At 37.1% G+C, this 25,761-nt stretch overlaps 1 protein-coding gene across 1 annotated transcript in view; it reads left to right on the top strand.

Annotated features, from left to right (window-relative positions):
* The first annotated feature begins 1,663 nt into the window (after window positions 1-1,663).
* The window catches only part of CNTNAP4 (contactin associated protein family member 4), a 143,152-nt gene continuing 119,054 nt past the window's right edge, over window positions 1,664-25,761 (top strand). Inside the window, exon 1 of the mRNA XM_053467680.1 lies at window positions 1,664-2,102. Within this exon, the coding sequence (XP_053323655.1) occupies window positions 2,024-2,102 (79 nt within the window). The 5' untranslated portion in view covers window positions 1,664-2,023. The remainder of the gene's footprint in view (window positions 2,103-25,761) is intronic.

The raw sequence follows: 25,761 nt of genomic DNA, 5'->3' as shown, positions 1-25,761 counted from the left end.
AAGGTTTCACTTTTGTGGAAGTGGACAGAGAGGTCGGAATAAAGCAGATTTGTGGAGAAATAGAGGTGCAGCAAATCTGTCTTCATTATTCTGGCTTCGCATTGAACTTCGGCAAAAGGTTGGAGCCTCTGGGCACAGCCTCTCCCCGGTTCCTCCAATCCGGAGAAAGGGTGAGCCTGGAAGCTACGCCATTTTGCAGAAGTGTTTCGGGTGTGGCTGAAACACCAAAACTCATTAATTAGGTGGAGTGTCCACATACTTTTTGTCATATAGCATATGGGAAGATTAGTACTTGTTGCTTTAAATGACTGACATTTTTCTTTGTACCACAAGATGGCAGTGCAAATGTACAAATGTGCTTCAGATCTAAATTATAAGACTCGCCTATTTACTGTAAATATGAATCAATCTGTGCACAGGGATGATAAGACTGCCTTCAGTGCATATGTCTAATTTTGAACAAGTCCTTAAAATTAAAAAGTAAATCTATAATAAGACCAACAAAGGGTTTGTTTGTATTTTTTTTCCAAAACCAAGGCTCTTGGACTATTCAGAAGCAAAAAAAATTAAATCATAATGTTGTTCCAAAATTCAGTGGTATTTTGTGATAGTGACAACATATAAAGCACTTTGAGACATTTTTTTAACTGTTTCCAACATATGCACCAAACATTAGGTATCTAAATGAAGATGAGCAAAATTAAACTTGAAAATATGTGGCATTATTAGAAAACCCAGTCAAATGAACCTCCACGTAATAAGTGGCCATATCATATCCACCACATCTTAAGTCAGGGTATCCCATCTAAAGGCATTGTGGCTATTTTGCTCTTCCTAACACCTTTACACAACACACCAGGCCTTATCCCACTCTATTCCCCTGTTGTGAAACGCATTTTGGAAGCATACTGTGCTTTAATTTAAAGTAGGAGAGTTAAGTATTATTAGATCAACAGTGAATTAACCATTTAACATGATTTCCTTATTGTACTTTTTGTAATTTTGTGTGTATTTCATTTTTGCCTTTTTGTAATATTCTATCTTTCGAGTTGGAGGATGGTACCATTAGCTTCCCTCTCTCTGAATATTAGTGGGTTAAATACCCTGGTCTTGCCATTTGTATTAATTGCACAAATATCCAGATGAAAATCACGTCTAATTCAAAGCATGTTTGGGTTGAATAAATAAATCCATGAATTTGTTTTTACTGGAATTGCAGAATTAAAAAAAAACAAGATCCGTCCATAATGTTATTTCTGTTAATTCTGTAAAGAATCCAAATTCTTTGTCACTATCTGTCAATTGCATCAAAGCAACTTTATTTCATGTTCAATGTCATAATTCTTTTTCTTAGCTAAAATCCACGATAATTTTACTGTGAAAAAGAGCTGAATTGATTATTTTATGTAAATATGTCATATGTCTCTTGACAGGTTAATTGTAGTTGGGAAACTAGTGTTTCTAGAAGAAAAGATGATCAAGCTTAATTTGCTGTTTCAAATTTCATTTTTCCCTATGTGCTTTTTATGTATTTTGCTACATGCTGACAAACATGTGCTAACAGGCTCAGGAGAGGAAAGGGTAAAGGAACAGAAGACATCTACAAAAAATGCTGCCTCAATGCACATGTGCAAAAAAAAAAAGCTACATTTTATTGTCTGCATTTTATCGCAGAGCCACATTTCCCACCTGTCACCACAAGGGGTACGCAGGACACATTGTGAAGGCAAAGCTTCAGTAACCAAGCTGATCAGTTTAGCCCAGAGTGATTGTGTGAAACTGGAGAGATTCTTGCTAGCACAAGAACCTGCTACTCACAGGACCAGCAGCACATCTGGAGGTGTAAGCCTTTGTTAGAGGATACAGGGTCTATTATTCCTGAGCACCCTGCCTAATGGATAGCACTGATACACAAGAATAAAAAACAAAACAAACAAAAAAAAAAAAACACAAAGATCCAAGTATCAAAACAGCAGCATTGTATCAATCTGTTATTTTTTTGGCTGCTTCACTGGATACAGGGATGGATTTTGGAACCTTCTGCAAGATGGTGATTCTGATGGTACCCAGCATCATGATCACAGCAGTGGCAGGAAGCAAATGTAAGTATTTCACAAACACAGCTTTGAATCTGACTTACTTTAACACTGAATTCTATGGTGGCTTGTTTAGGTTGTGCTTAAAAAGTGATGAAATTGGCTAGGGGAGTGAAGAAGGACTCTATCAGTAAATTGCAATTTTAATTGTAAGGTAGAGCTAGCTTAAAAAGTAAATAAATGAAAATATAGATATTAATAGTCTTCTAATGGTCTGTTTTCATGGCATAAATGTATTGTGATAATAGATTGTTACTGTTACTCTACTTTAAGAACTAGATTTCACAAAAATCCTCTGATTTAGTTTGCTGCATCCCAGCATCACTTTAGATTTCAGCGTTTCCAAATTTGCAGAAACTAGCAGAATCGACTAAAGAAAGCTGGTTCCTGGATGCAGCTGCTGAATATTAGATAAGTTCACTAAAAGAGCAGATGAAACCAAGACACATTTGGATTGATGGCTATAAATTGCAGTTTAGAGGCATGTAGGCTATAAAATGAAGTAGCAAAACAACAACCACATGACCTACAATTTGTTTTTATATATTGTTACATGATAAATCAATTTAATGCTTTAGATCAATGTATAGCTTTCAGATATGCAAATTAATTTGTGTTTTAATAGGGCTGAATGGGTTAAACGGTAGCACAAATTAAGAGGTCTGTGTGGTTTGGGATAAAATTGTGGGTGTCTTTCAAATTAGGGGAGCATAAGAATAACAGTGGATCTTCGCATGCTTAGGTCTGTGTTGATCTTAGTAGTCATTAAATACCTGAGACAGCAAAATACTTTGTCCATTTTAAACTGTGAAAAAGATAATTGGTGACTAGGTATCTTTACTTTCCATTGGTTTTGAAAAATCACTCACAGCAAGACCTTGGTGGGGAAAAGTACTTAAGAGCCTCTGAGTCAGAAAAGATTGAGCACTGCTATCTTTATATATTCTGGTAATAAGTTCAGTTCAATACTTCTCATTTCTGGTTGGCACTGGTAGATTATACAAACTAATCCGTTTGATTGTATGCCTACAGAGTATTAAGTACTAAGTACTAAATAAAGATATATATATATATATATATATATATATATATACACATACTTTATACACAGATGATTTTGTCCTGTTTTCTATAGAATAATCTGAATTAAGCATATGATACTCGATACTATTAGAAAGCACATCTTGTCCCAGTATGCTAGAAAAAAAGCACTAGAGGTCACTCTTACATTTACGAAGCACGAGCATTGCAGTAATTCAGGAAATAAAATATTTAAAAGCAACAAAACGCACAGTACTCAAGCACATAACAAATTCACAGCAAAATGCTGTTCAAAGTAAAGTTACAATATACATGAGGTAAAACATAAATAATTTCTACGGCGCTATACTTGCCACACACATACTGGAGATTTCACCAGGAACTAGTGCTGGGTATCAAAACTTTAGCTCAGACTTGTGAAACCCAATCCCTGGAAAATATTGTCTAGAAAAAAATGATTTGGCCATTTTTGAGGAGTCTTAACACCTGGGCAATAGGGGATAGTTGTATTGGGAAACGATACATTTTTGATGCAATTTTTTTGGTTTCTGAAAATATTTAATGTTTACAAAATTATCGTGTACTGTCGAAATGGGACTGGATTGTCCTTTTTTTGCCAAAAAAGTGTATGTTGTAAACCATTCTTGTACTGAATGGATTAATATATACATTTTATTACAAAGAAATAGGGTCTTTTAACATACGGCAAAGACCATAAAGTCTTTGAATTTACAGTAACCTTAGTATTGAATTAGTCTTACTGGATCTGGGAAAAATTAGCTTGGGAAGCTTTATTGAAGCATCTTTCATATATCTTAAATTGCAGCTAAGTTTAAAGTATGCAATTTTAAAAGTATAAATTGTTTTTTTAAAACCACGTTCTAAGATGCTTTTTATTCAATTATATTGTCGTTCCTGAGAGTTTTGCACCGTTGAGTGTAGAATCATATGTTGGTGGAAAAAAGCTATGACAAAGCGGGAAAATGTTTGGCTGCGCTAATGTAATCTTAGATTTGAAAAGAGTTCGAGATTTTTTTTGACTGCGTCAACTCCTGCAGTAGTCAGTAATTTAGTGCCTGACTGGAAGCTAAAATCTGAGTCATAAGTACCAAAAGACCTAAAAGTTAATTTCTTTTTCCACTACCATTAAGAAAAAAAACTTTAAACAGTTACAATATCCATTAGTTCACTATACTTTTGTGGCTCATTTGGGACATCATGAAGCTCTAGCTGTAATTGCCCTACAACTCCCATCATCTTCAGCCAACCAGGGTGAGATGTTTGTGAGTTGTGGTTGGAAGGCCTTAGGTTTCTAAAGCATGCTGTAGATCTTGTCAATATGGTGACAATATGAAGGGATGAGGTAGGAAAAAAGGCTTACAGTACATCCACTGAGCACAGCCTTTCATTCATTCGTATTCTGCTGAAAAAATATAAGGTTTCCCCCGGCTTGATGGTAATTTAGTTTGTGTATGAAAAAAACTGTTAAAATCTATAATTGTTTTTTTGTAGTTTATTGTAAAACTGTTTGTTACATTACCAAATAAGGCTTCTCTAGAAAAATATTATTTTAATTAACACTATGTCAGGCAAATGTATGAAAAAGAAAAATGTTTTGTTTTTGACGTTTTACCATTCTTTTGCATGCACGCGCAAAAGATACACTATGTATTGACACCGAACGTCAATTTATGTTTGTGAAAAGCAATTGCATATCAGTTAAGTGTTTCCTGGAATTTCAGATGTCAATACAATTCTGTTTGCTAAACAAAGGCATTAGAATTCGATGCTGATGGATGAAGTTTGTTAAACAAATCCTGTTTCACTTTGATGAACCTCGATATGCTATCGGGCCTGTGCTTATTATTAAATCAATATTTGGAAAGGGAAAGCAAACAAACAAAAAATGAATTTTCTTGATGACTGGAACTTTCAGCTCTTACTCTTAGTGCATATAAGCATATATTTTTGCTATGGTGACATGTTCCTCAAAAACATCTAGCAATATGTAGCCTTCATGGATTTCTGTGCTTATTTTTTCTTAAAACACGACCTCCTTAAAAGTAAAATAGTTATGTTTATGTGCAAAGCTGAATGTTAATAATAAATTGAATTGTTGAAAATATGTATATGTCTTGATCATGTATTTTTCACATTTTATTAGGACCCTCACAATATGCATTGAATCTAATACCTAGTATTTGGCACATAGGTCTCTCTCTATCTCTCTATACATTGCTTTTGTCTAAGTATAAATGTGTGCATAGTTGATAGAATATTAATTCTGAGCCTTTAATTTCAATATAAGTAATTTGTTTTACATAGAATTAATTCCATGCCCTTACTGAAGTTCTTAATTAGAGAATTTCATGTAGAGTAAGTTTGTGCTTATTGGTAGGACATGAAATACTCATACTAGTTAGATCTATTACCGTATTTGCTCGATTATAAGACGACCCTGATTATAAGACGACCCCCCAAAATCTGAATATTAACTTAGGAAAAAAAGAAAAAGCCTGAATATAAGACGACCCCAAAGGAAAAAAGTTTTACCAGTAAATGTTAATTCATGTAAACTATTTTTTTTAATAAAAGCTATGATTGAGAAAAAGATTTTTTTTGTTTTTATTTCTTGTATTTTCCAACCTGTCCCCCAGTTACGCACATCTGCCCCCAGGCTTGCCACTCCAATATGGCACTGTGGCCCATGATATGCCTTTTAACCCTCTATATGCCACTGTGCCCCATGGTATGCCTTTTGACCCCCCTATGTTCCACTCTGCCTCCAGAAATGCCTTATACCCCTATATCCCATTCTGGCATTTAGGGGGTTAAAATGCATATTATGGGGCAGAGTGGCATATAGGGAGGTATAAGGCATTTCAGGAGGCAGAGTGGCATTAAGGGAGTTAAAAGGCATTGTATAGAGCACTCTGCCTCCAGAAATGCCTTATACCCCTATATGCCACTCTGCCAATTAGGGGGTTAAAAGGCATATTATGGGGCAGAGTGGCATATAGGGAGGTATAAGGCATTTCAGGAGGCAGAGTGCTCTATTAAATGCCCCCTTAACGCCACTCCAGAAATGCCCTATGCCCATTTAACACACACACACACACCCTATACCCCCATTTAACTAACTAACACACACACACACACACACACACACACACACTCTCTCTCTCTCCCCCCCTCTCTCACCCCCCTTCCCCCGCTCTCCCCCCTCTCTTACCGGTGCTTCCAGCCGGGGCAGCGGGTTGACGTCGCCTTCTGCTGCAGCCGGAAGGAGGTGTGGCTAGCAGCGGGGGTTTGTATGCGTCCGTCGCGTATACTTTCCCCGGCTGTCAGAGATCAGAGTTCCCCGCACCGGTGCGGCACCGGTGCGGGGAAGTCTGATCTCTGACAGTCGGGGAAGGTGTATGCGACGGACGCAGACAACCCCCGCTGCTAGCCACACCTCCTTCCGGCTGCAGCGGACGTTGTCTACGCGGATCGCGTAGACGTCAACCCGCTGCCCCGGCAACACATCAGGAAGCACCGGTAAGTGTGTATGATGGGGGGGGGTCGGGTGAGACAGGAGGATCCAGGTCCCCTGCAGCGGTGCGGGGGATCTGGATCTTAGTCTCCTAATCAGACCTCTATTTGAGGTCTGATTAGAAGACGACCCCGATTAGAAGACGAGGGGTATTTTTCAGAGCATTTGCTCTGAAAAAAACCTCGTCTTATAATCGAGCAAATACGGTAATTCATGTATTTATTTTAGCTGTTAGACATCTTTAATACTGTGTATAAGTCAATATAATGATAATATTCTTATGGGTAGGTGCCCAACGAGGCCAAGTTAATGAAGTACAATCTAGAGTTTAAGAACATAGTTTGACAGACCAAGGTTAATTGATACAGTAGGTAAAGGGAAAATCCAGAGAAGGCAAATGCCATCAACATATAGAGTCCAAGTATAACCTAAGACTATTTGTTCAGCTGTAAATAAGCTTTACTAAATAATATTTTTTGGCAGTAGTTTCTTTGGCAGAAAGACAACTCTCAGCAGGTTTTTAAATAAAAATAAGATTGCAGGTTACATGTTAGCCCTTCCTTAAATGGCACAACCTTGCCATTTATAAACTCCTACTAGTCTTTATAGCCAAAATATAAATCATGCCAAAGAGTAAACTTACAATAAAAGACAGGGCAAGCTTATAAATCCAGAATGGGGGACATTTTTGGCGCTAGCTTGACAGGAAATTTGCTATCCTGACTTTCCAGTAATACAGCACTCCCTAAATCTGGCAGCATATAAAGCACATAGAGATACGGATCCTATCAGAGGAGAACTGGCAAGAAGTGCAAGGGGACAAATGTACCAACTCACCCTGGCTATTCTTATTTTAATATTATTTGCAATTTTCTATAAACAACCACAGAGGGTGACTGCAGTAGCAAGGAACTCATATGTATCTGTCACTGGATTACTGTGAGCTCCTCCTTATTAATGTGCTGTACTCCACTTAATCGGTGGTCAGGATTTCTTATTATTGTTTTTATATTAATTATATTTATTATGTATCATATAATGCCGATTAGCATCATCATCAGCATGGCTGAGGGTGATGAAAGTTATCATCTACAGATTCTAACACCAGCCCATTTCTCCAAAAAATAATGTTTCGAAAATGTGGATGCAGGGTATTTTTTATTTCCATCTTTATTATTTGTGATTTTGAGATTTGCAGGGGGAGGGTTATATATATATATATATATATATATATATATATATATATATATATATATATATATATATATATATATATATATATATATATATATATTTTATAAAGAATCACATCATTGCACGAGACTTTCGGCGTGGGGATGTTAAATAGGATTTCTGAGGACTGCCTCGGGTGTGAAGAAGTCCCCCTAAACTTTTAAAAATACAAGTTTAGCCAATATCAACAATTTTAAATAAAATGTGTAGAACACATGGGTTAGTTTGCTATGTAATTACTATTATATAAAATATTTTTTTGAAACTGAACAAGGCTGAACTAGTTTCATATAGTACATGTAGTGGTGCAAATAGTTACAGCCTTTTCACATACATCATCTTGTTATATATTACATATGAGATTCAGTTGGAAAACATAAAAAAGAGAAAACACCTATGTGATGGTGAACCAATAGTATTGTGGCTCTGTCCCCGATTATCATGCTTGTGGGCCACTGAACAGTGGATACGACTCCAGAGCTTGCATGTGGTATTATTCTAGACTGCTATACACACCATAAACTCCTTGGATATATCATGCTGGGTGGGAAGTTTGATTGCACGGAAGTGGAAACAGATACGCACAGCAACCCACTATAGGAGTCCTTTCCATCATAAACCACGCATATCATATGGAGAAAATTACATATCCCATAACACAGCTTATCATGTTTTGACAGAGATTGGCACTGCTGGCATTTCGCAAAGGTGGAGGTGTGTATGGAGAGGGATGAGGTTATGGGAAATGTTACATTACTCTCAGATTATCCCAGCTGTTCTTATGTTTCTCATTTTCACAGAAATAATAGATCATTGATGGCAAAAGGGTACACACACAGCCAAGTTTCCTTTTCCATTTGTAGTGAGGTTGTACATGCACATGAGAGTTTCAAAGAGTCATTATAATGACCGTTACTTGGTTGCTGTTTCCCTAAAGAACGTGGAGTTGTTAGTTACTTAAATATAACTGGCAAATGCCCGCTGTGCTACTGGCCAACAACACCAGACATGTTCCAGCGCTTGGCTAGCCGCATGCTACGGGAGTATAAAAACATAGTGTGGTGCTATCCATATCTAGCCAGCGGCCACACTTATGTCATAAGGGGACCGCTGGCCTTAAAGTGCCCGAATATGATAATTACCATGTAGGGTTTAACTTCCAAAAATAAAAAGTATGTTACTAGTTTTAAGTAAAATATACATGAGTTCATATGTAGTTTGCCTGGAATGAAATTGCATTGCTATGGCTCCTGAGAAGTATACAATATTAATAATGCTCACCTATTTCTAACTATCAAAAAAAGGTCCCTGCTGAAGGCTAAATGTTGAAGGGTTTTATACAGGTACCAGATGTTACAGTAAATTACTTTTTTGAGAAAAAAAAGTCCTGAACGCACCAATATGTTCCTGTCTTTATTCTAATTGCTTTTTTTTGTACCTGTAAAGATATCAGCTAGCACATATTACTAATTCTCAACGGAAATGCATTGGTAAATTGAAATACCTATATAGCAAATGGGAATGCTTTTTTATGACAGGTACATGTTTCACTTTATGAAAAATAGAATCAATACATATTTGGTATGAAAACTCTCCTTATTTGGCCCTGGGAATCAAAGCTGTTTACAAGGATTCTGGGTGGTTGGGACAGTGGGGTATTTATGGGGTCACTGCCCTAGTTCTGATTTAGGGCAGCACACTCACCTGACACAGGACCTACATTTTCAGTGCATGGCTTGGTCTTTGTGCTAATTACTGGTACAAGGCTGCTATACAAGCACACATATATTTATATATATATAATTATGTATATCACATACACACTGATTCACAGATGCACACACTGTCACATACACATAAAATACATTTTATATTTTATACATTATCAGGAAACCTTGGGAACCATGCTGATTTCAAAAGTAATAATATATTTATATTATAATATACATACAGTCATTACCAGACATGAGTAGTCTCAGACAGTTAACCCCTCCATTAACAAACATGAGCAGCCTCTGACAATTAACCCCCTCCATTAACAGACATGAGCAGCGTCAGACAGTTTACTCCCTCCATTTCCAGAAATGTGCAGTCTCCGACAATTAACTGCCTCCGTTACTAGACATGCACAGTCTCACACAATCAACTCCCTCCATTACCAGACAAACACAGTCACACACACATATCACATACAAAGTGGGTTTCTTACCTGTGTTGGCTGTAGCTTACATTGAGTTCCAATCAGGTAAAGGCTTCTGAAGTCTCAGCCAATGAAGAGAGTTGAGTAGTCTCTCCTGATTGGCTGAGACTTCCTTTACTAATGAAGTGAGAACACCTGGGCCCCTTACAACTGTAATGGTTGTGCCTCCAGATCACAGCCCTGTCTATTACTGTAGGGTAAACAATAGTGGTAACAACAAAATGTATTAGACCAGCTTTAAATATGAGAGGGCTACACAAATGCTCACTCCTTGGTAACATTCCATCATGGAGCCACATATGTCTTGCTGCAGGACCCATCTCATTAGTGTTACCAGAAAGTAGAAGAGAATTATAAATGCTAGTTGGAAGCACATGCTGTCCTTATACCCTTCTGCTTGTACCCCCATGCAGCAATGTGGTGACTCCGACAAAGGTGTATTGTCCCATTAGTATCCATTTTTGCTACATGTAAATGTTTTCATCTAAAAATACTTCAGGTTTTAATCATGTGTTAGCCAATTAATGTGACCAAGAGCAACTTTAAATTAGAATATCTCTATCTATTCTATCTAATATCACTGAGTATGTGAAATAAATGTCACAAAGTCACCTTAAGTTACTATAATTAGACAAGATGTTTCAGCTTCCATAGTTAGACATACTCTTCATGTTCGTCTTCGAATGGCTTCCCCGCTCCAAGAGTTAAAGGTCCATACGAACATCCAAGTTGCGACGTCAGGAGTTAAAGGTTGATGTTGATGCCAGAGGAGGCCCCTGTAGGCGACCAATAGAGTCGCTTGCATGTCCCTTTAACTCCTGACGGGGAACTTGGCCTGTCTCCCCTCTACAAGAGATAAAGGTCTTTAACTCTTGACAGCAAACCTAAGGATTTCCGCTCCCATTCTATGTAGCATCACAGGGGTTAACGGAAGCCTAGATCCGTAGGTTCGCCGCCAGGAGTTAAAGGGCCATAAGTACGACTTTATTTGTCACTGGCAGGGCCCCTGCAGGCGACCAATAGAGTCGATCGCATGGCCCTTTAACTCCTGACACAGAACTTGGCCTGGGCCCGCTCCAAGAGTTAAAGGTCTGTACGAGCGACTCTATTGGTCGTCGACAGGGAGCTCCTCTGTCATTGGTTGATGACAGACAAGCCCCCTGCTGGCGACCAATAGAGTCGCTTGTATAGACTTTTAAAATCCTGGTGCCACAACTTGGCTCCAAGAGTTAAAGGTCCATATTAAAGACCAATAGAGCCGCTCGTATGGACCTTAAACTCTTGGAGCGGGCCCCCAGGCCAAGTTGCACCGACAGGAGTTAAAGGGCCGTGCAAGTGAGCCTATCGGTCGCCTGCAGGGGCCTCCTCTGGCATCAACCAATTGGATGGATTTCCGCTTCCGTTAACCCCTGCGATGCTGCGTAGATAAGGTAGGCTAGATGGGGAAGGGACCAGGGAGATTAGTAAACAAAGACGAACACGAAGATTGTTCGTGTTGTGTGTCTTTGTCTCTGTATACGTTTTGCCGCCGCCATGTTCGTATGTTTGGTATTCCAGGCTGAATAACGAAAACGGACCCTTCGTGTTCGGCCAAATACGAATGCACAAGTCTAGTTAACAGGATAATATTACTATAAAATACCATAACTCTCTCACTTCACTATTTATTACGAAGGACTAGCAAGAATGTCTGGCCTGAACCAGTGTTACGCATAATGCTAGATGTGAGGAGACATTGAAGAAATCTCACTGATTTAATTCTACATTATTCAGAGCCAGCCAAGCACATTCTGTAGCAAAGGCTTACTTGAGTAGGATCACTATAAGGTGCTGTATCATCAAGGAGGTGAACACAACTTTCTTGCAAACTCTCCTGACAACTCCTGAGGAAGGTTTATACAAATACCATTGATAGTCAGTAGGCCACCAGTTTAACAACCCTGAACCAAACACAATAGGAAGTACCAGATGCCAATTGTTCCCTAGTTCTGCTATTCATTTAATGAATCCATTCATCCTCAGCATCAATTTACTTTGATGCAGCATCAATTTACCTGAACATACCTTGAGGAAGTGTTGGGTCACTCTGTCCACCCCATTCACTGGAGCACCCTAGTTACTAATGCAGGAATAATGCAAGCAGTTCCCAGCATACAGGATGCAGAACACTTCAGATTTTTCTTCCAACAACAGACACACCAAATATTAAAGACACACCCTACCAATTCTGTTAGCAGGAATAGAGATGAGACAAAAAAATCAGGATTCCAAAGAGTGGATTGTGGGTGATTTACTCTTCCTTATGGAATTCCTACTTACATTCCATTGGGGTCTTAGACCGCTATGTGTGCATTTTCCCTGTGCTTTTCTCTTGAAGTATTACATATTATTTTTTTTTTTTATTCTACTTCGGATTCAAGGTTACATCATCTTGGCTGAGTTGTGGATTGCAAGTTTTTAACTATGGTAAATTTAACAGTCACACAAACATGAATTAAAAGGAATTTATAATTCAATTTTATATCTGGAATTTTTAATTGTAATAGGGCCAACTCTACTTTCAATTTTATGTTAATCTTTAAAATGTGAGATATCATTAAGGAGACATATTTACATAGATTATTTGTTATGCTCCATTCCCACCAGATATGTTTAAATGAACACAATGTATTTAAGTTTCTGACATAGCTATTGCCCTATACCATTCTAATATCAGCAGGTCTTTCTCCCAACTTTAAATAAGTTTATCATGCCAAACATATTTAAGCAGTTTATCTAGATCAATATTATTAAGATGTGATGAGTAAAGTATACTGAGACAGGACATGTCTAACTTGTTAAATTCTGGAATGATATTACCTTCTCACCATCAAACAGCAAATTTATTCTGATAATACCGCATAGTGTCCATATGTATATTTGTCATTAAATATTCAAGAACTTCCACAGGCATTGATCTAAGAATGTTATAATGTGGCCAATAAGGCCGACATGTAATTTTCCAATTTGACAGTTTGAAATAAATTTGATTAATTTAGGGGTCCGCAATACTAAACAAGGATTCCCCTTAGCAAAATAATAATTTTCCCTATATTGACCTTCAGTCGGATAGATCTAAATAAATATTGGAGGAATGGGGAGGGCTCTGTCCTTTTGCGAAAGTTAACTGGGAGGCCAGAATCATGAAGACAGATTTGCGTAGAAAAAGAAGCATTTTGAGAACGGCATATGACGTTCACAAGAAAAGGAGATCTTATTTATGCATAAAATGTTTTACTGCTATTACTCTGCCATTGCTGAAGTTTACAAAATATAAAGCTGAGCTATATTGTTCATGAGATAAAATAACTTTTTCTAAATATTGATTTTAAAGATTTCTAGGCCTCATGTCAATATAAATTTCAGTTATTGTTTTGATTTTTTTTTATTGATTGTCTAACTAAGACAAAGTCTCTTATGTTACTTTCCCATACATGTTTTTTACACCTTTTTCAAAAAAAACAAAAAATAAAAATGCTTTCACTCAAAATGGCATCATTTTTTATTAGGCTTTCCTATGTAAATGCCACTGCATTAACCTACTATTGTGCTGGCATTGAGAACCACATTCAAATGCCTATGCAAATTACAGTCTTCATGCTGAGGCAGTCACTTACTGTTCCTTCCAAATAACTCAAAGTACCCATCAGGCCTACAGCTGCATCGCTAATGTACCAGACAGAATGGAAATACTGTTTAAAGGGCTCACACAGATTAAAAATTCAGATTATAAAATTAAACCAAAGATAAAAGAGTATTTTAATGTGATTCATTCAAAGGAATCTTCAGGTACTGGACCAAATGAAAGTATATATCATTAGAATTTTGAGCTGCCCTTTTTTCTTCTTCAGGTAGGTATACTTTTGACTTCTCCTAGAAAGGGTAAGTTAAATACGTTTAAACATCTGCTCTTCACTCAGTGTCCTCTGAGCAGAACATCAGGATGTCTCTGCAGCCACTTGGAATCTACCTCATTGGAACCCCATCAATTGCATCATTTGCACATATCTAGTGTGCACATTTTTTATGTATGTGCAATGTTTTTTATTTACTGAGTCACTGTACCATTGGTATTTTTAGATTTTTTTTGGAAGTAAAGTATTTACTTTTTATCGAGATGAGTTAACCCCATCATATTGCCCCCACTAGTGCAAGTATGTATCATACATATTTTATTTATTTTCACCATGTTATTGTGTTTATTTTTCCATTTTATACAAACAACCTACAATTCCTTTTGGCATTGGGCAGAGAGGAATGGGAATTAATTGTGCAAATGTAGGCACTTTGGTTTCGGCAGGAGTCACCCTCGTTATCGGAGATTCATACAAACGCATGAAACAGGCAATTTTCAAGAAGAATTGTAAGAATCCGATGTCCAGCACCTATACAACGCTGCTCTTCTCTGATGACTTTAAGGTCATTCAATTTAGGACAGTAACATGGTAACATGAATTACATGTACAAGTACAGACTTGCTCATGGCGGAACTACTTCTAAACGTATGTCTTCATTTTCTCTTAACTCTGAGCCCACAGATTCATCTACATAGGGAAAAAAACCTAGTGCTAATAGTCAAAAGTCTTAGGGTGGCACAAAAGGAATTTGCCACACACTTTCCTTCCCAGTCACTTCCTATCTATAGGAAGATGACACATAGCATTTAAAAAAAATCCTGTCTTTGTCCTCTCTGCCAAAGTGGAATGTACACATGCCTCAGACAAATGGATAGTTATTTTTGTAAGGGACGTTATACATGATATACATGAAAAGTTAAAAACTTGCAACAACATAAGTGAATTGTTTATCATTTTGTAAATATTCTACATTATGTTACCAGGCAGAAGGACATGCAAATGACAAGCTATTATCTCATACAGATCAATGTTGAGTGATAAATTACAGTCTTTATAAGTTAGTTTTTCTTAGGAAGTCAAAATAACAAGAATATCAGGAATGTTGTTTTTCTCACCATCAAAAATGCAAGATCTTCCAGCCTTTCTGTCATAAATGCAAACTTGCGGTTCTTGTCTCTCTTTTTTGCATTTCATCTCAGAGTACAATCCATCTTAATCTATAAGCACAGTGATTGTAAGCATACAGTGGGTTGTTGGGGATGGAGGAGGTGTAGAGTGTATATCCGCAAGGTGCCATTAGATCCAGCGAGAAAAAGAAGAGCCATTTATATAAACTGTTGATTTAAGGGGCACTAACTGAAACTACTTTGTAGACTCATCTGTAAGAAATGTAACATGAACATTTTAGTGAAATCAGAAGTGGATTTTCACTGGTCATCTCTCTTCACCTGCTCCATAACCTGCTGATATGCTCACCCAGGATTTGAACCCTGGTCTGCCCAGGTTTAGATGCTGTATTTGCGTATTTCTTTCAGCCCTATAGTTATTAAATGGATTATTTAACTTGGAAACTGTTTTTTTAACTATGCGGCAACAGGCTATTTAAACTTCTGATACCTTCCCCTAGGTTCTCGGTACAAGCAGGCCATCTTACCATCTGCTGAGTTTACATTGCTTACTCCTGGCTCTTGTGAGCACATTTGTTTGCTCATGTACCTGACTGACTGTTATAACATACGGCTAACATAATAAGAATCAATCCACCACCACCACTCATCTGTAAAATACCAACATTAACAAAATTCTGGCTTCAATACTAAGTACATTATTTACAATAGGGTTGATCAACAGAAGGCTAACAAGGGCACATATTTCCCATGATATAACATGAAACCATATGTCAAAGCACTCACAAATCATCCAGATTTTAGGTGAGGGTACACATAACTCAAAAGCACCAGGGCATTGCTCAAACCTGACAAAGTCTGGCATAGGTTGCCTGTTCTCATATAATAAAGATGCATCTTCTATCATTTTGGAGGTGTTTTAGTTCTTTATTTGCTTATTTTGTATAACCAAGGCTGACCACAGGAAGCAGGCCTTTTTTATACATAAGAAGCATTTGCAATGGATATACCTAAAAATACTTTAAGGTTTGTAACGCTACAGTAATCAGCAGTATCAACTATGTAACAATTCCAGTGCACCAACATTAGATAATTATTGACCTGCTGGTGATTTTGCTGTTTTCTTATAGCAACCTTTTGCCGCACATCACAGCTATATTCCTTGGTCTTGCCCATTGGAAATTTGGCCTACTGTACGTGTTACCTAATAGTTATAACCCCTGTGAAACTGGAAGTCACAGATAAACTATTTCCTGTTCCTAGTCACCCAGATCTACTAAAAAAATTAAAATACCAATGGGAATATACTTCAAATATATTTTTCTCCTATGAATTTATAGGGGTGCCAATAATTTTGCCACACATTTATTTAACATTTTTTTAAAAATAAATCTGTGTTGTGTTTGTTTGATATCTATGATAGTAGAGTATTTTTGTGTATTGTTTGTAGAAACGATCAAAGGGTTAAACAATTTTATGCTTTCCAAAAAATTATTTGTTGGAGGTGGGGCTATAATGTAAAGTAGACACAAAATACTTTAGGGATTGTAACGCTACAGTAATCAGCAATATCAAATATAAAACAATACCAGTGCATCAACATTAGATAGAAAAACTGTACAATACATATTGAGTATATCTAAACAGCACAGATTTTTGTTTTAGGGACACTGTATGCCTTCTATATCACTGATTTTCCTCAATCTCCATGCTGATTAAATCAGTACACAATAAGAATTAGTTCTCTAAACCAAAATTTGTTATGCTTAATTATCTTTAAGCTGATGATAGCATTTTAGGGCAAACTCTGTAGGGCCTTTGTGCAAGTCTATGAATAATTTACTATATTATCACAGCATATTATCTTTTCCTTTTACTTGATTATCTCAGTACCTTAAAGACAATGCTATACTTGAATTTTCTTTCCCTTACTTTAGCATTATACAATCTTTTGGTAGTTAATGTTTTTTTTTTATAAATGAAGGTATTTTCTGGCCAAAAATATAATATCAAGAGGAATATGTACTGTAGCGCTAACACTCTGCCTTAATCTCATTAACCTGAAAACAGATATACAGATGAGCAGAGAATGACACCTCATATCTTCAGAGACAGCAAAATGCAGAATATAATTTAGGAATGATTCCTTTGGGCAAACCACACTCTATTAAGCTACAAATAAATTGACTATTTTGTGATTATGTTAATCATTTTTATATTTTAACTTATTTAGAATTGTCACATTATTAAGTTTCATTGCTAATTAGTGTAATTAAACTACTTCCCTATGGTCATTCATATTCCAATAAATTTCCATCAAAGGTGAAACAAAGTACTATTTTGTTATAATTATTCTTATAGTCTAGTGCAATTCAACAATTCTCTAAATTAAGTTCTCTGGGAAAGTTGTTGGATGCTTGACCTTGAATATCCTCATAACTACACCAGTGGTTCCTAATCATATCCTCAAGGATAACTTCGAGACTTACTGAGTTGATGCTTTGCTATCCTACCCGATATGATCCTAAAAATTTGTAATCTGCTACCGAAACCTATAAAAAGGTTTGGCTCTTGTTGATCACTCAGATCTTCTCAAGGGTATGAGAGTTCCCCAGGATCTCAGACTAGATTGGGACCAAAAATGTAATATCCTTCTCAATTGCATTAAGTGTTCTGGATCACTGCATGTTCTCAGTAAACTAGTGCTTGATCATTATCTGCAGGTATGTATAAACAAAAGGTAGTTGGGATGCTAATACATTTATGACTTGTGGGAAATATAAAGATATGACAGATTACTTAAGATTGATCTTAAATATAATATCACTCAATCTGTTATGATTAGTATGCAGTTTATTGAGCTGTTGTATAATGCAAAATGTCAATCAACTGGTTAAGTCCCCTCTGATGCCTCCATTTGGTCAAATGAATGCTAAAGATTAAGTGAGGTGATGGTATGGAGAGACGTACCCAGCATCACAATAAAATGTTACAAAAGTAAATAAAGATACCACGCACACTAAAATTTAGGTTAAGTAGTTGAAATCTTACCAATGTTTCAGCCATATAAGATTTTTGTCAATGCAAAATTAAGTTGTATGGGCAATTATAGAAGTTAAAATACCAGTCTGTCATGCGGTTTGTATCTGCCCCAGGGGTAGTTGGGTGTCAAAACACTCAAGTCATTTCAATACAAAGTTTCCCTTCAACATAACAAGTATAACTTGTTGATGCAGTCATAAAGTTAATACAGATATATTCAATACCTTATAAGTCACAAATGAGAATTAATACAATACAAGGGGAACAGTGTGTTCTTAACCTATGGAATACACGTACACATGTTCTATAATAACTAACGTCACAGAAGTTAACCCCTTAAGGACAATGGGCGGTCCCTAAACCCATTGAAAACAATGCATTTTGAGCCCGTACATGTACAGGCTTTGTCATTAAGGGGTTAAAGTATGGAAGTACCAACAAAGAAAAGTTAAATGATGGTCATCATTAAGTCCATTTGGAAAAATTGAATGAAGCATTCATTCTTCTTCCTTACTTCAATAGAATGGTATCTCTCCTAAATCCCTTCTCCTCGAATGGTACATGCTCTATACCCAGAACACTCAAAGAACAAATAAAATGTGTTTCTTTGCAGTGTTTTACAATGCTGGTGGTTTATTGTGCCATTTAAATGACGCTCCTCTGTTTAATGAAACAGAACTTTAATTTTTGTACAGTCTTGCTGACATACTGTATAAGAGTCCACAAGGATATTTAATTAGATAGATCACGTGTGGTTTGACAGGTAATGCAGGATTGTATTTGATATTTTATAGATGTGTACGGTTAAAAAAGACAAGAAATGGGTCGGCGTAGGACTATAGTGTTTAGGGTGATCATCCCTCACCAGTAAGTCCTTTAGATTCTGCCCTGAAGTGTGAAGACTATTAGGATTTAGTATAGTGTTTTTGTCTGTTTCTTTTCTGTAAACTTTAGTCCTCAGTTTACCTGGATGAAGGTAATTAATAAAGCCAGTCGATATAGATTCAGAACCCTGTCAGATAAAGAATATACCATCAATAAAACAGAAATATCAGATAATGTTTTTATATTCACAGGATGAGTAGATATTTGTTTCTTCATAATCTTACATAAATAAGTTAAGGCACGGTGGGGCCATGTTGCTTTCCATTGTGTTGCCCTGAATTTGTTTACAGATTTTCTTTTCAACATAAAAATATGTAGTCTTTCATCATGGTTTTGACATTATTAATAGTGTGCAAGCCTGATGTTAGTGGGATAAAAGCTGGATACTTCAGTGACTAAGAAATAATCCTTGTTGTTTATAAGTACAACCTGGTGTAACTTGTTTTGTGAAATCAAATGTATCCTTTTTATATGAATTAATTTTGAAAACTCACGGTAATAAAAATACATCTATGTATTGTGCCGAAAATCCAGCTTTGTTCATATCCATAATCTGTTTTATTGTGTAAATCCCTTTGGAGATATAGGGTGGCGTCAGAGTCTAAAAGTATGTAACCATCATCATCCCCTAATTGTTAAGCTTCTGATTGATAGTCTGAATAGTTTATACCTGAATGACTATACCTCCACCCTTATCTGCAGGTTTTATGATTATGTCCTTAATTCTATAAAGTTCTTTAAATACTTTCTTCTGATGCTTGGTGAAAGCAAGGGAAAGCATCCCTATCCGCTCCAAGACCTGTGTCCGAAGTCTGTATCCTGCCTTTGTCTGTACAATATCTCTTTTTGTAAAGGGCTGTTTGCATTTACCTGATCTGCCATCACAATCCCATATAGACTGGTTCAAATACATTCAGTCTTGTATGTGTTTGCTATTCTCAACCTACCTACCCGTCACTTTGCATTGTGGGATACAGACATACACCATTAGATCCCCTGCATCAGGGCTCCTCCATGACTACCTGGGCCCTTGTCCTGCCATTCCCTTTTCCATACTTTTGCAAATCATTTAACTAGCACCATTAATGTACTTACTGAACTATTTTGATATGAATTTAGACTTACTTTAGGTGTCTCTTGTTGTATCACTGCAGATCCAATGATCCAGTCCTTGTTTCAAAATCTGTGCATTACCACAGTTACATATTTAAGATGAAAAAAACATTTCAGATTTGTTCCCTTGTGGCTGGTTTCTAGACTTTGGCATCAGCCAAGTCTTCGTGTTCCCCTTTGTGTTCATCTTTGTGAAAAAAAAAAACCTTTGTATTTAATGAATATTTGCCCGTTCTAATGTTCTTTTCAGGTGAATATTAATGTACGTTCTTCGTGTTTGTTTTTTTCTTCTTTTTTCACATTTTCTTTAGCAGGGGTTAATACGTTGTTAACGAGCAGCTGCCCTTCATTGGTTGATGCCAGTGCAGGTCCCTGCCTGGCGACCAATATAACTCCTGATGCCGAAACTTGGCCTGGGAAGGCTCCAGGAGTTAAAGTTCTGTATGAGAGACTCTTTTGGTCGAACAAACAAGCACTGACCTGAGGGTTTGTGGAAGATTTATACGACTGCAGATTGGCTCCACTTCTTTTTGCACCTGTGGATCATTTCATGTCAGTGTGCATTTAAGTACTGAGGCTCTACCCCTTTTCTTCTTCTATGGTTCCCTGGGCAGTTGGTCGCCTCAGAGAAGTCATCAGGGCTACACAGAGATGGCTGTATACTGATGCATGGCACCCTGAAATTTATACTGGGAGTGCAGCCAATGTTCCATCTAATTTTTGTTAGTTGGCGTGCGCAGAAAATTTCACAGCGCAAAAATTTTGTGCGCACAATATCTGTGCCGCATAAAGTTTTAAAAAAACTGATTGCGCGCACAATTTTTGGACGTGTGCGCTCTCTTAAAAAACTATGTGTGCGCACAAGCGCACAGCTTAGAGGGAACACTGAGTGCAGCCCACAGCTTGGTCACAGGTTCCTGCTGTAATATGGGGCCTGACAGGTAGTCCCAATCTGCATAGGTTGCTTTGGAGGTTGTGAAGGCTCTTGAGGAGGAGAAAAGGAGGGAGTTAGGCAAACAAAGGATATTTTCTGATGTTCACAATGTACTTGACGATTCCTAAGCCAGAGATCTACTCGACCCACAAATGGAATAAGGGTCTCAAGGTCAGAAGGAACGTCTTTGGCTGCAATTTCAGAGACAGTCAGAGACTCCTTGAATAAATGCAGCGACCAGAGCCTCATTATTCCAGTTCACCTCAGCAGTCAGGGTACGGAATTCTATGGAATAATCAGAGAGAGAACGGTAGCCCTGCCAGAGAAAGAGAACAAACTGGAAAAGGGTTATGGCTTCTGTCAGGCTGGTCAAAAATTTAACAAATAGAAGTTACAAAGTCTGAATAGCTATTGAGCAGCGGAATATTTATTTCCCAATATGAGATTCCCAAGCAGGATCCAGTCAGTAAACAGGAGAATTATGTACCCCACTCTAGCCTTGTCTGTGGTAAAGAGGTGAGGAGACATTTCAAGATGGATATAGCATTGGTTCAGGAAACCCCTACAGCCAGCTGGAGGAGGCAGATGTAAAGACTGGGCTAATAGGCTGAGCAGAGTATGTAGAGTTTGGCGAACGGGTGCATACTATGGTCCAGACTCTTAATGCAAGGTGGACAGATTGTGGCCAAACGCTGCGGAATCCATATGTGGCCCTTGGACTGGAAACCAATAGCATAAACCAGACTGGAAGCAAGACCACACAACCAGAGCGTCATAGCCAAGTCGAGAGGAAGAATCAAAGTCTAAGGACAAGCCGAGTCAATGAGATCAACCTGGGTCAAACCAAACAGGAACAGAAGCCAGAAGCAAGGTCATGGGCAAACCGGGTCAAATACGTAGAATTATCACTGGGTCACAAGCACATGACAATTACACCAACCAAGGGCAAACAGAAGAGTGGCGATTCGGCCTTCATAGGGCGCATCTGGGTTCACTAAAGGTGAAAACTGCATAAAATTGGACTGATGACATCACTCATGGCAACCTTTCGTGTGCGTGCACAAGATCCTGCCACGACGTGAACGCTCACCGCGAGAGGGGCCTAGCTGCCAACTGCTGGTGAGGAAAGCGTTGGACTACTAGAAAGTATAGAAAGGGAAGGTTTAATTAGTACCCAGGTTGGTGGATCTGGTGGGCTTGGTTAGTACAGATAATAGGGAGGAGTCTATAAACATATTGCTAAGAGGTGTGACCCTCCAAAATTAGGACAGAAGATTCCTGTACTATGTGTGTTAAAAAATACAAGCTTGGAGTCATGTCTACAAATGCTCACAATTTAGGGTATACGATCCATTTTTTTTTACAATAATGGCAACTGAGAATGTAAATGTAATGAAAACAAGGTACCGAAACATAGCAATACCGGAGTATACTCTATATAGAAAACACAGGGAATGCAAGAAAGGGAGAATGTTGGCCATGAGATGAATATGAAGGATAGCATGAAATCTAACCTAACACAAGTTAGTAAGGTGAACATTGAGTCAGTTTAGGTTATGTTTAGTAATTGTACGGGAACTTGTGTAGATGTGATTTATAGACCCTCTGTAGGTGAATGTATGGGATCTAGTGATCATCAGCCTATGTGGTTTAATAAGAACAATGCCTGCGTCATACCACACAAAATCAAACGTTTTCGATTTTAGAAAAAAATTACTTTTCTAAAATTAGAATATGCCATTATCAGACTTGGGCAGTTTAAATGGAGTCCAGGAGAAATGGGATTATTTAAAAGTTGAATTCTTGAAGGCTACAGAAAATTGCATTAGGCTTGCCGGTAAGAGCAAAAAAAATGAAGAAAGCACTGTGGTGCTCTGCAGAAGTGGTCAAAATAGTAAAAAAAAATGTAATTATAAATAAAAAAAACCCAGGGTGCGAAAGATAGACAGATCTTTAAAATTAAGCAGAAAGAGGCAAAACTAGTTATAATTGCTTCCGAAGCATACACAGGAGAGAAAAAAGGGAAATAAAAAGAAGGAAGGTATGTAAAAGATGATAAGGGTCTAGCCTTAACTAATATTTTTGTTTAGTTTTTACAGATGAAGGAATAGGACCACAGTTAGGGAAAAAAACAAGTCATTTAATACATATGAATTTATAGAGGAAGAGGTTCTACTTCAGCTGTCTAAGGTAAAGACAAATTAGTTGATGGGGCCTGATTGGATGCATCCTAAGTTATTAATAGAGCTTAGTGGTGTACTAGCAAAACTGTTAATGGAGTTATTTACCCAATCATTGTTAAAGAGGTAGTCCCAGAAAATTGAAAACTAGCAAATGTTGTGTTCATTCACAAGAAAGATAGAAGGAAGGAGTCAGTCAACTATAGGCCAATAAGTCTTGTAGAAGTCTCAGTAGAAATTAGTGAAAACTTTGTGTTAAAGTATAGGATTGTTGAACATCTAAAATCATATGGATTTCAAGATCAGGTTTACTTTAGGGAAATCAGGCCAAGCTAATCGTATAGATTTTTTGGCTGGGTTATTAAAATAATAGATCAAGGTGGGGCAGTAGACATTGCTTGTGTAGATTTCAGTAATGCTTTTGACACAGTCCCACATAGAAGACTTATCAATAGTTGCAGAGTGACAGACCAACATAGAAAAAAAACAAGTACTATGCAATTGAGGCTATGGTTTTGGTTCCAGCTTAGCTCTTCATTTTGATCCTTTCACTTAACTCTGACTGACTGCTTGCCTAGTCATATTATTATATGTACAATAGAATGGATATAAACTTGTGAAATTTAACCAAGCTATTAGTGATGATTTATACACATGCACTATTGTTTTTTTCCACTTATGATTTTGTGTAATGTAGTCAAACACATGTTCACAATTATAACAAAAATGGGAATGCTATATTTTACAAAAGTGCAATCTTTTCAAAACAGGAATGTTTTCAACATACCTTATGTTATGTTATCCTTTATTTTAGTTTACTAAAATAATTACTGTGTTAATGCTATGGGGAAAAGCAAAATCCAGCCAAGTACCGTTTTACTACTTAGACCTGTATAGAAAGAAGATCATTACTGTCAAATTAAAACTACATTCAGGTTAGTTCTGCACATGTTGGTTCCAATTATTTTTACTTTACTACAATGCATTTTGCAAGCGAAAATTATATCACATACAATGTACAAGCAATTGCTATTTGTCTTGTTGATATTGAAATATGGCATAAACCATGCTTTGCTTTTTTAAATTGTCTGTTCTTTAAGCAGTGCTAATTAAGCAGAAAGACATGGACGGTACACAGGGATTTATTCAGTTTCAATAAAACTTCAGTAATGTTGTAAATCTAAATATAACAGCTGGCGATTTGGGAAGGACTATTAATTGAGTATACACTGTAGAATTTAGCCAATGTATTCTCAGCTAGAAAAAAATGTACTATTTTATCAGTTGTTAATATCGTTTTCATATAAGTATAGTATTTATTAATTTTGTATTAGAACAGTTCAGCGTGTATAATTTGACACAATATATAGATTGTGTAGGCGTAGATATATACGCTCACTGGCCACTTTATTAGGTACACCTCACTAGTACCGGGTTGGACCCCTTTTGCCTTCAGAACTGCCTTCATTCTTTGTGGCATACTTTCTAGAAGGTGCTTGAAACATTTCTCAGAGATTTTGGTCCATATGTACCTGTCATCATGAAGTTGCTGCATATTTGTTGGCTGCACATTCATGATGTGAATCTCCCGTTCCACCACATCCCAAAGGTGCTCAATTTGATTGAGATCTGGTGACTGTTGAGGCCATTGGAGTACAGTGAACTCACTGTCATCTTCATGAAACCAGTTTGAGATGATGTGAGCTTTGTGACATGGTGTGGTCATAAAGGGATGGACATGGTCGGCAACAATACTCAGGTAGGCTGTCACGTTTAAACAATGCTCAATTGGTACTAAGAGGCCCAAAGTGTGCCAAGAAAATGCCCCCAACACCATTGCCACGTTCAAAGTCACTTAAATCCCCTTTCTTTCCCATTCTGACACTCGGTTTAAACTTCAGCGTCTACATGCCTAAATGCATTGAGTTGCTGCTCTATGATTGGCTGATTAGCCATTTGTGTTACCAAACAGTTGAACAGGTGTACCTAATAAAGTGGCCACTGAGTGTAAATACACATGCATATTTACTTTACTTAATAGAACATGTAAACATGCAAAAGAAATTATTGTACAAATGTACAATAAAGTAGAAAAGTAACGTTTTATATATTTTAATAAACTAAAACCCCACAAAATAAGTACAGATAAGATTTGTTTGGTTGGTGCATAATTTTTAACTCTTGAAGTGCTCACCAGTGAGAACACTTGCAAAATAAATGATTTGCTATCCACACTTGCAATTAAAGGATTATTAATTATACACTACACAGAAACATTTTACTCTGTGGAGTCAAGCTAAAAGCATATTATATTGCTTGTTTTCTCTTCGTGCAACACTTCTTGTATTCTTTAAATCTGAATAAGCCTAAATCCCACTTGAATAAAGTATCTGAAATATAAATATGCCGCGGGAGTTGCAAATGAATAAATAATATCTAAGTCTGCTGGATCCATTTTAACTTTACTTTAGTGCTGCAC

This window comes from Spea bombifrons, chromosome 1 (genome assembly GCF_027358695.1).
Source record: "Spea bombifrons isolate aSpeBom1 chromosome 1, aSpeBom1.2.pri, whole genome shotgun sequence".
NCBI lineage: Eukaryota > Metazoa > Chordata > Amphibia > Anura > Pelobatidae > Spea > Spea bombifrons.
This window is presented reverse-complemented; position numbering and strand designations above follow the sequence as displayed.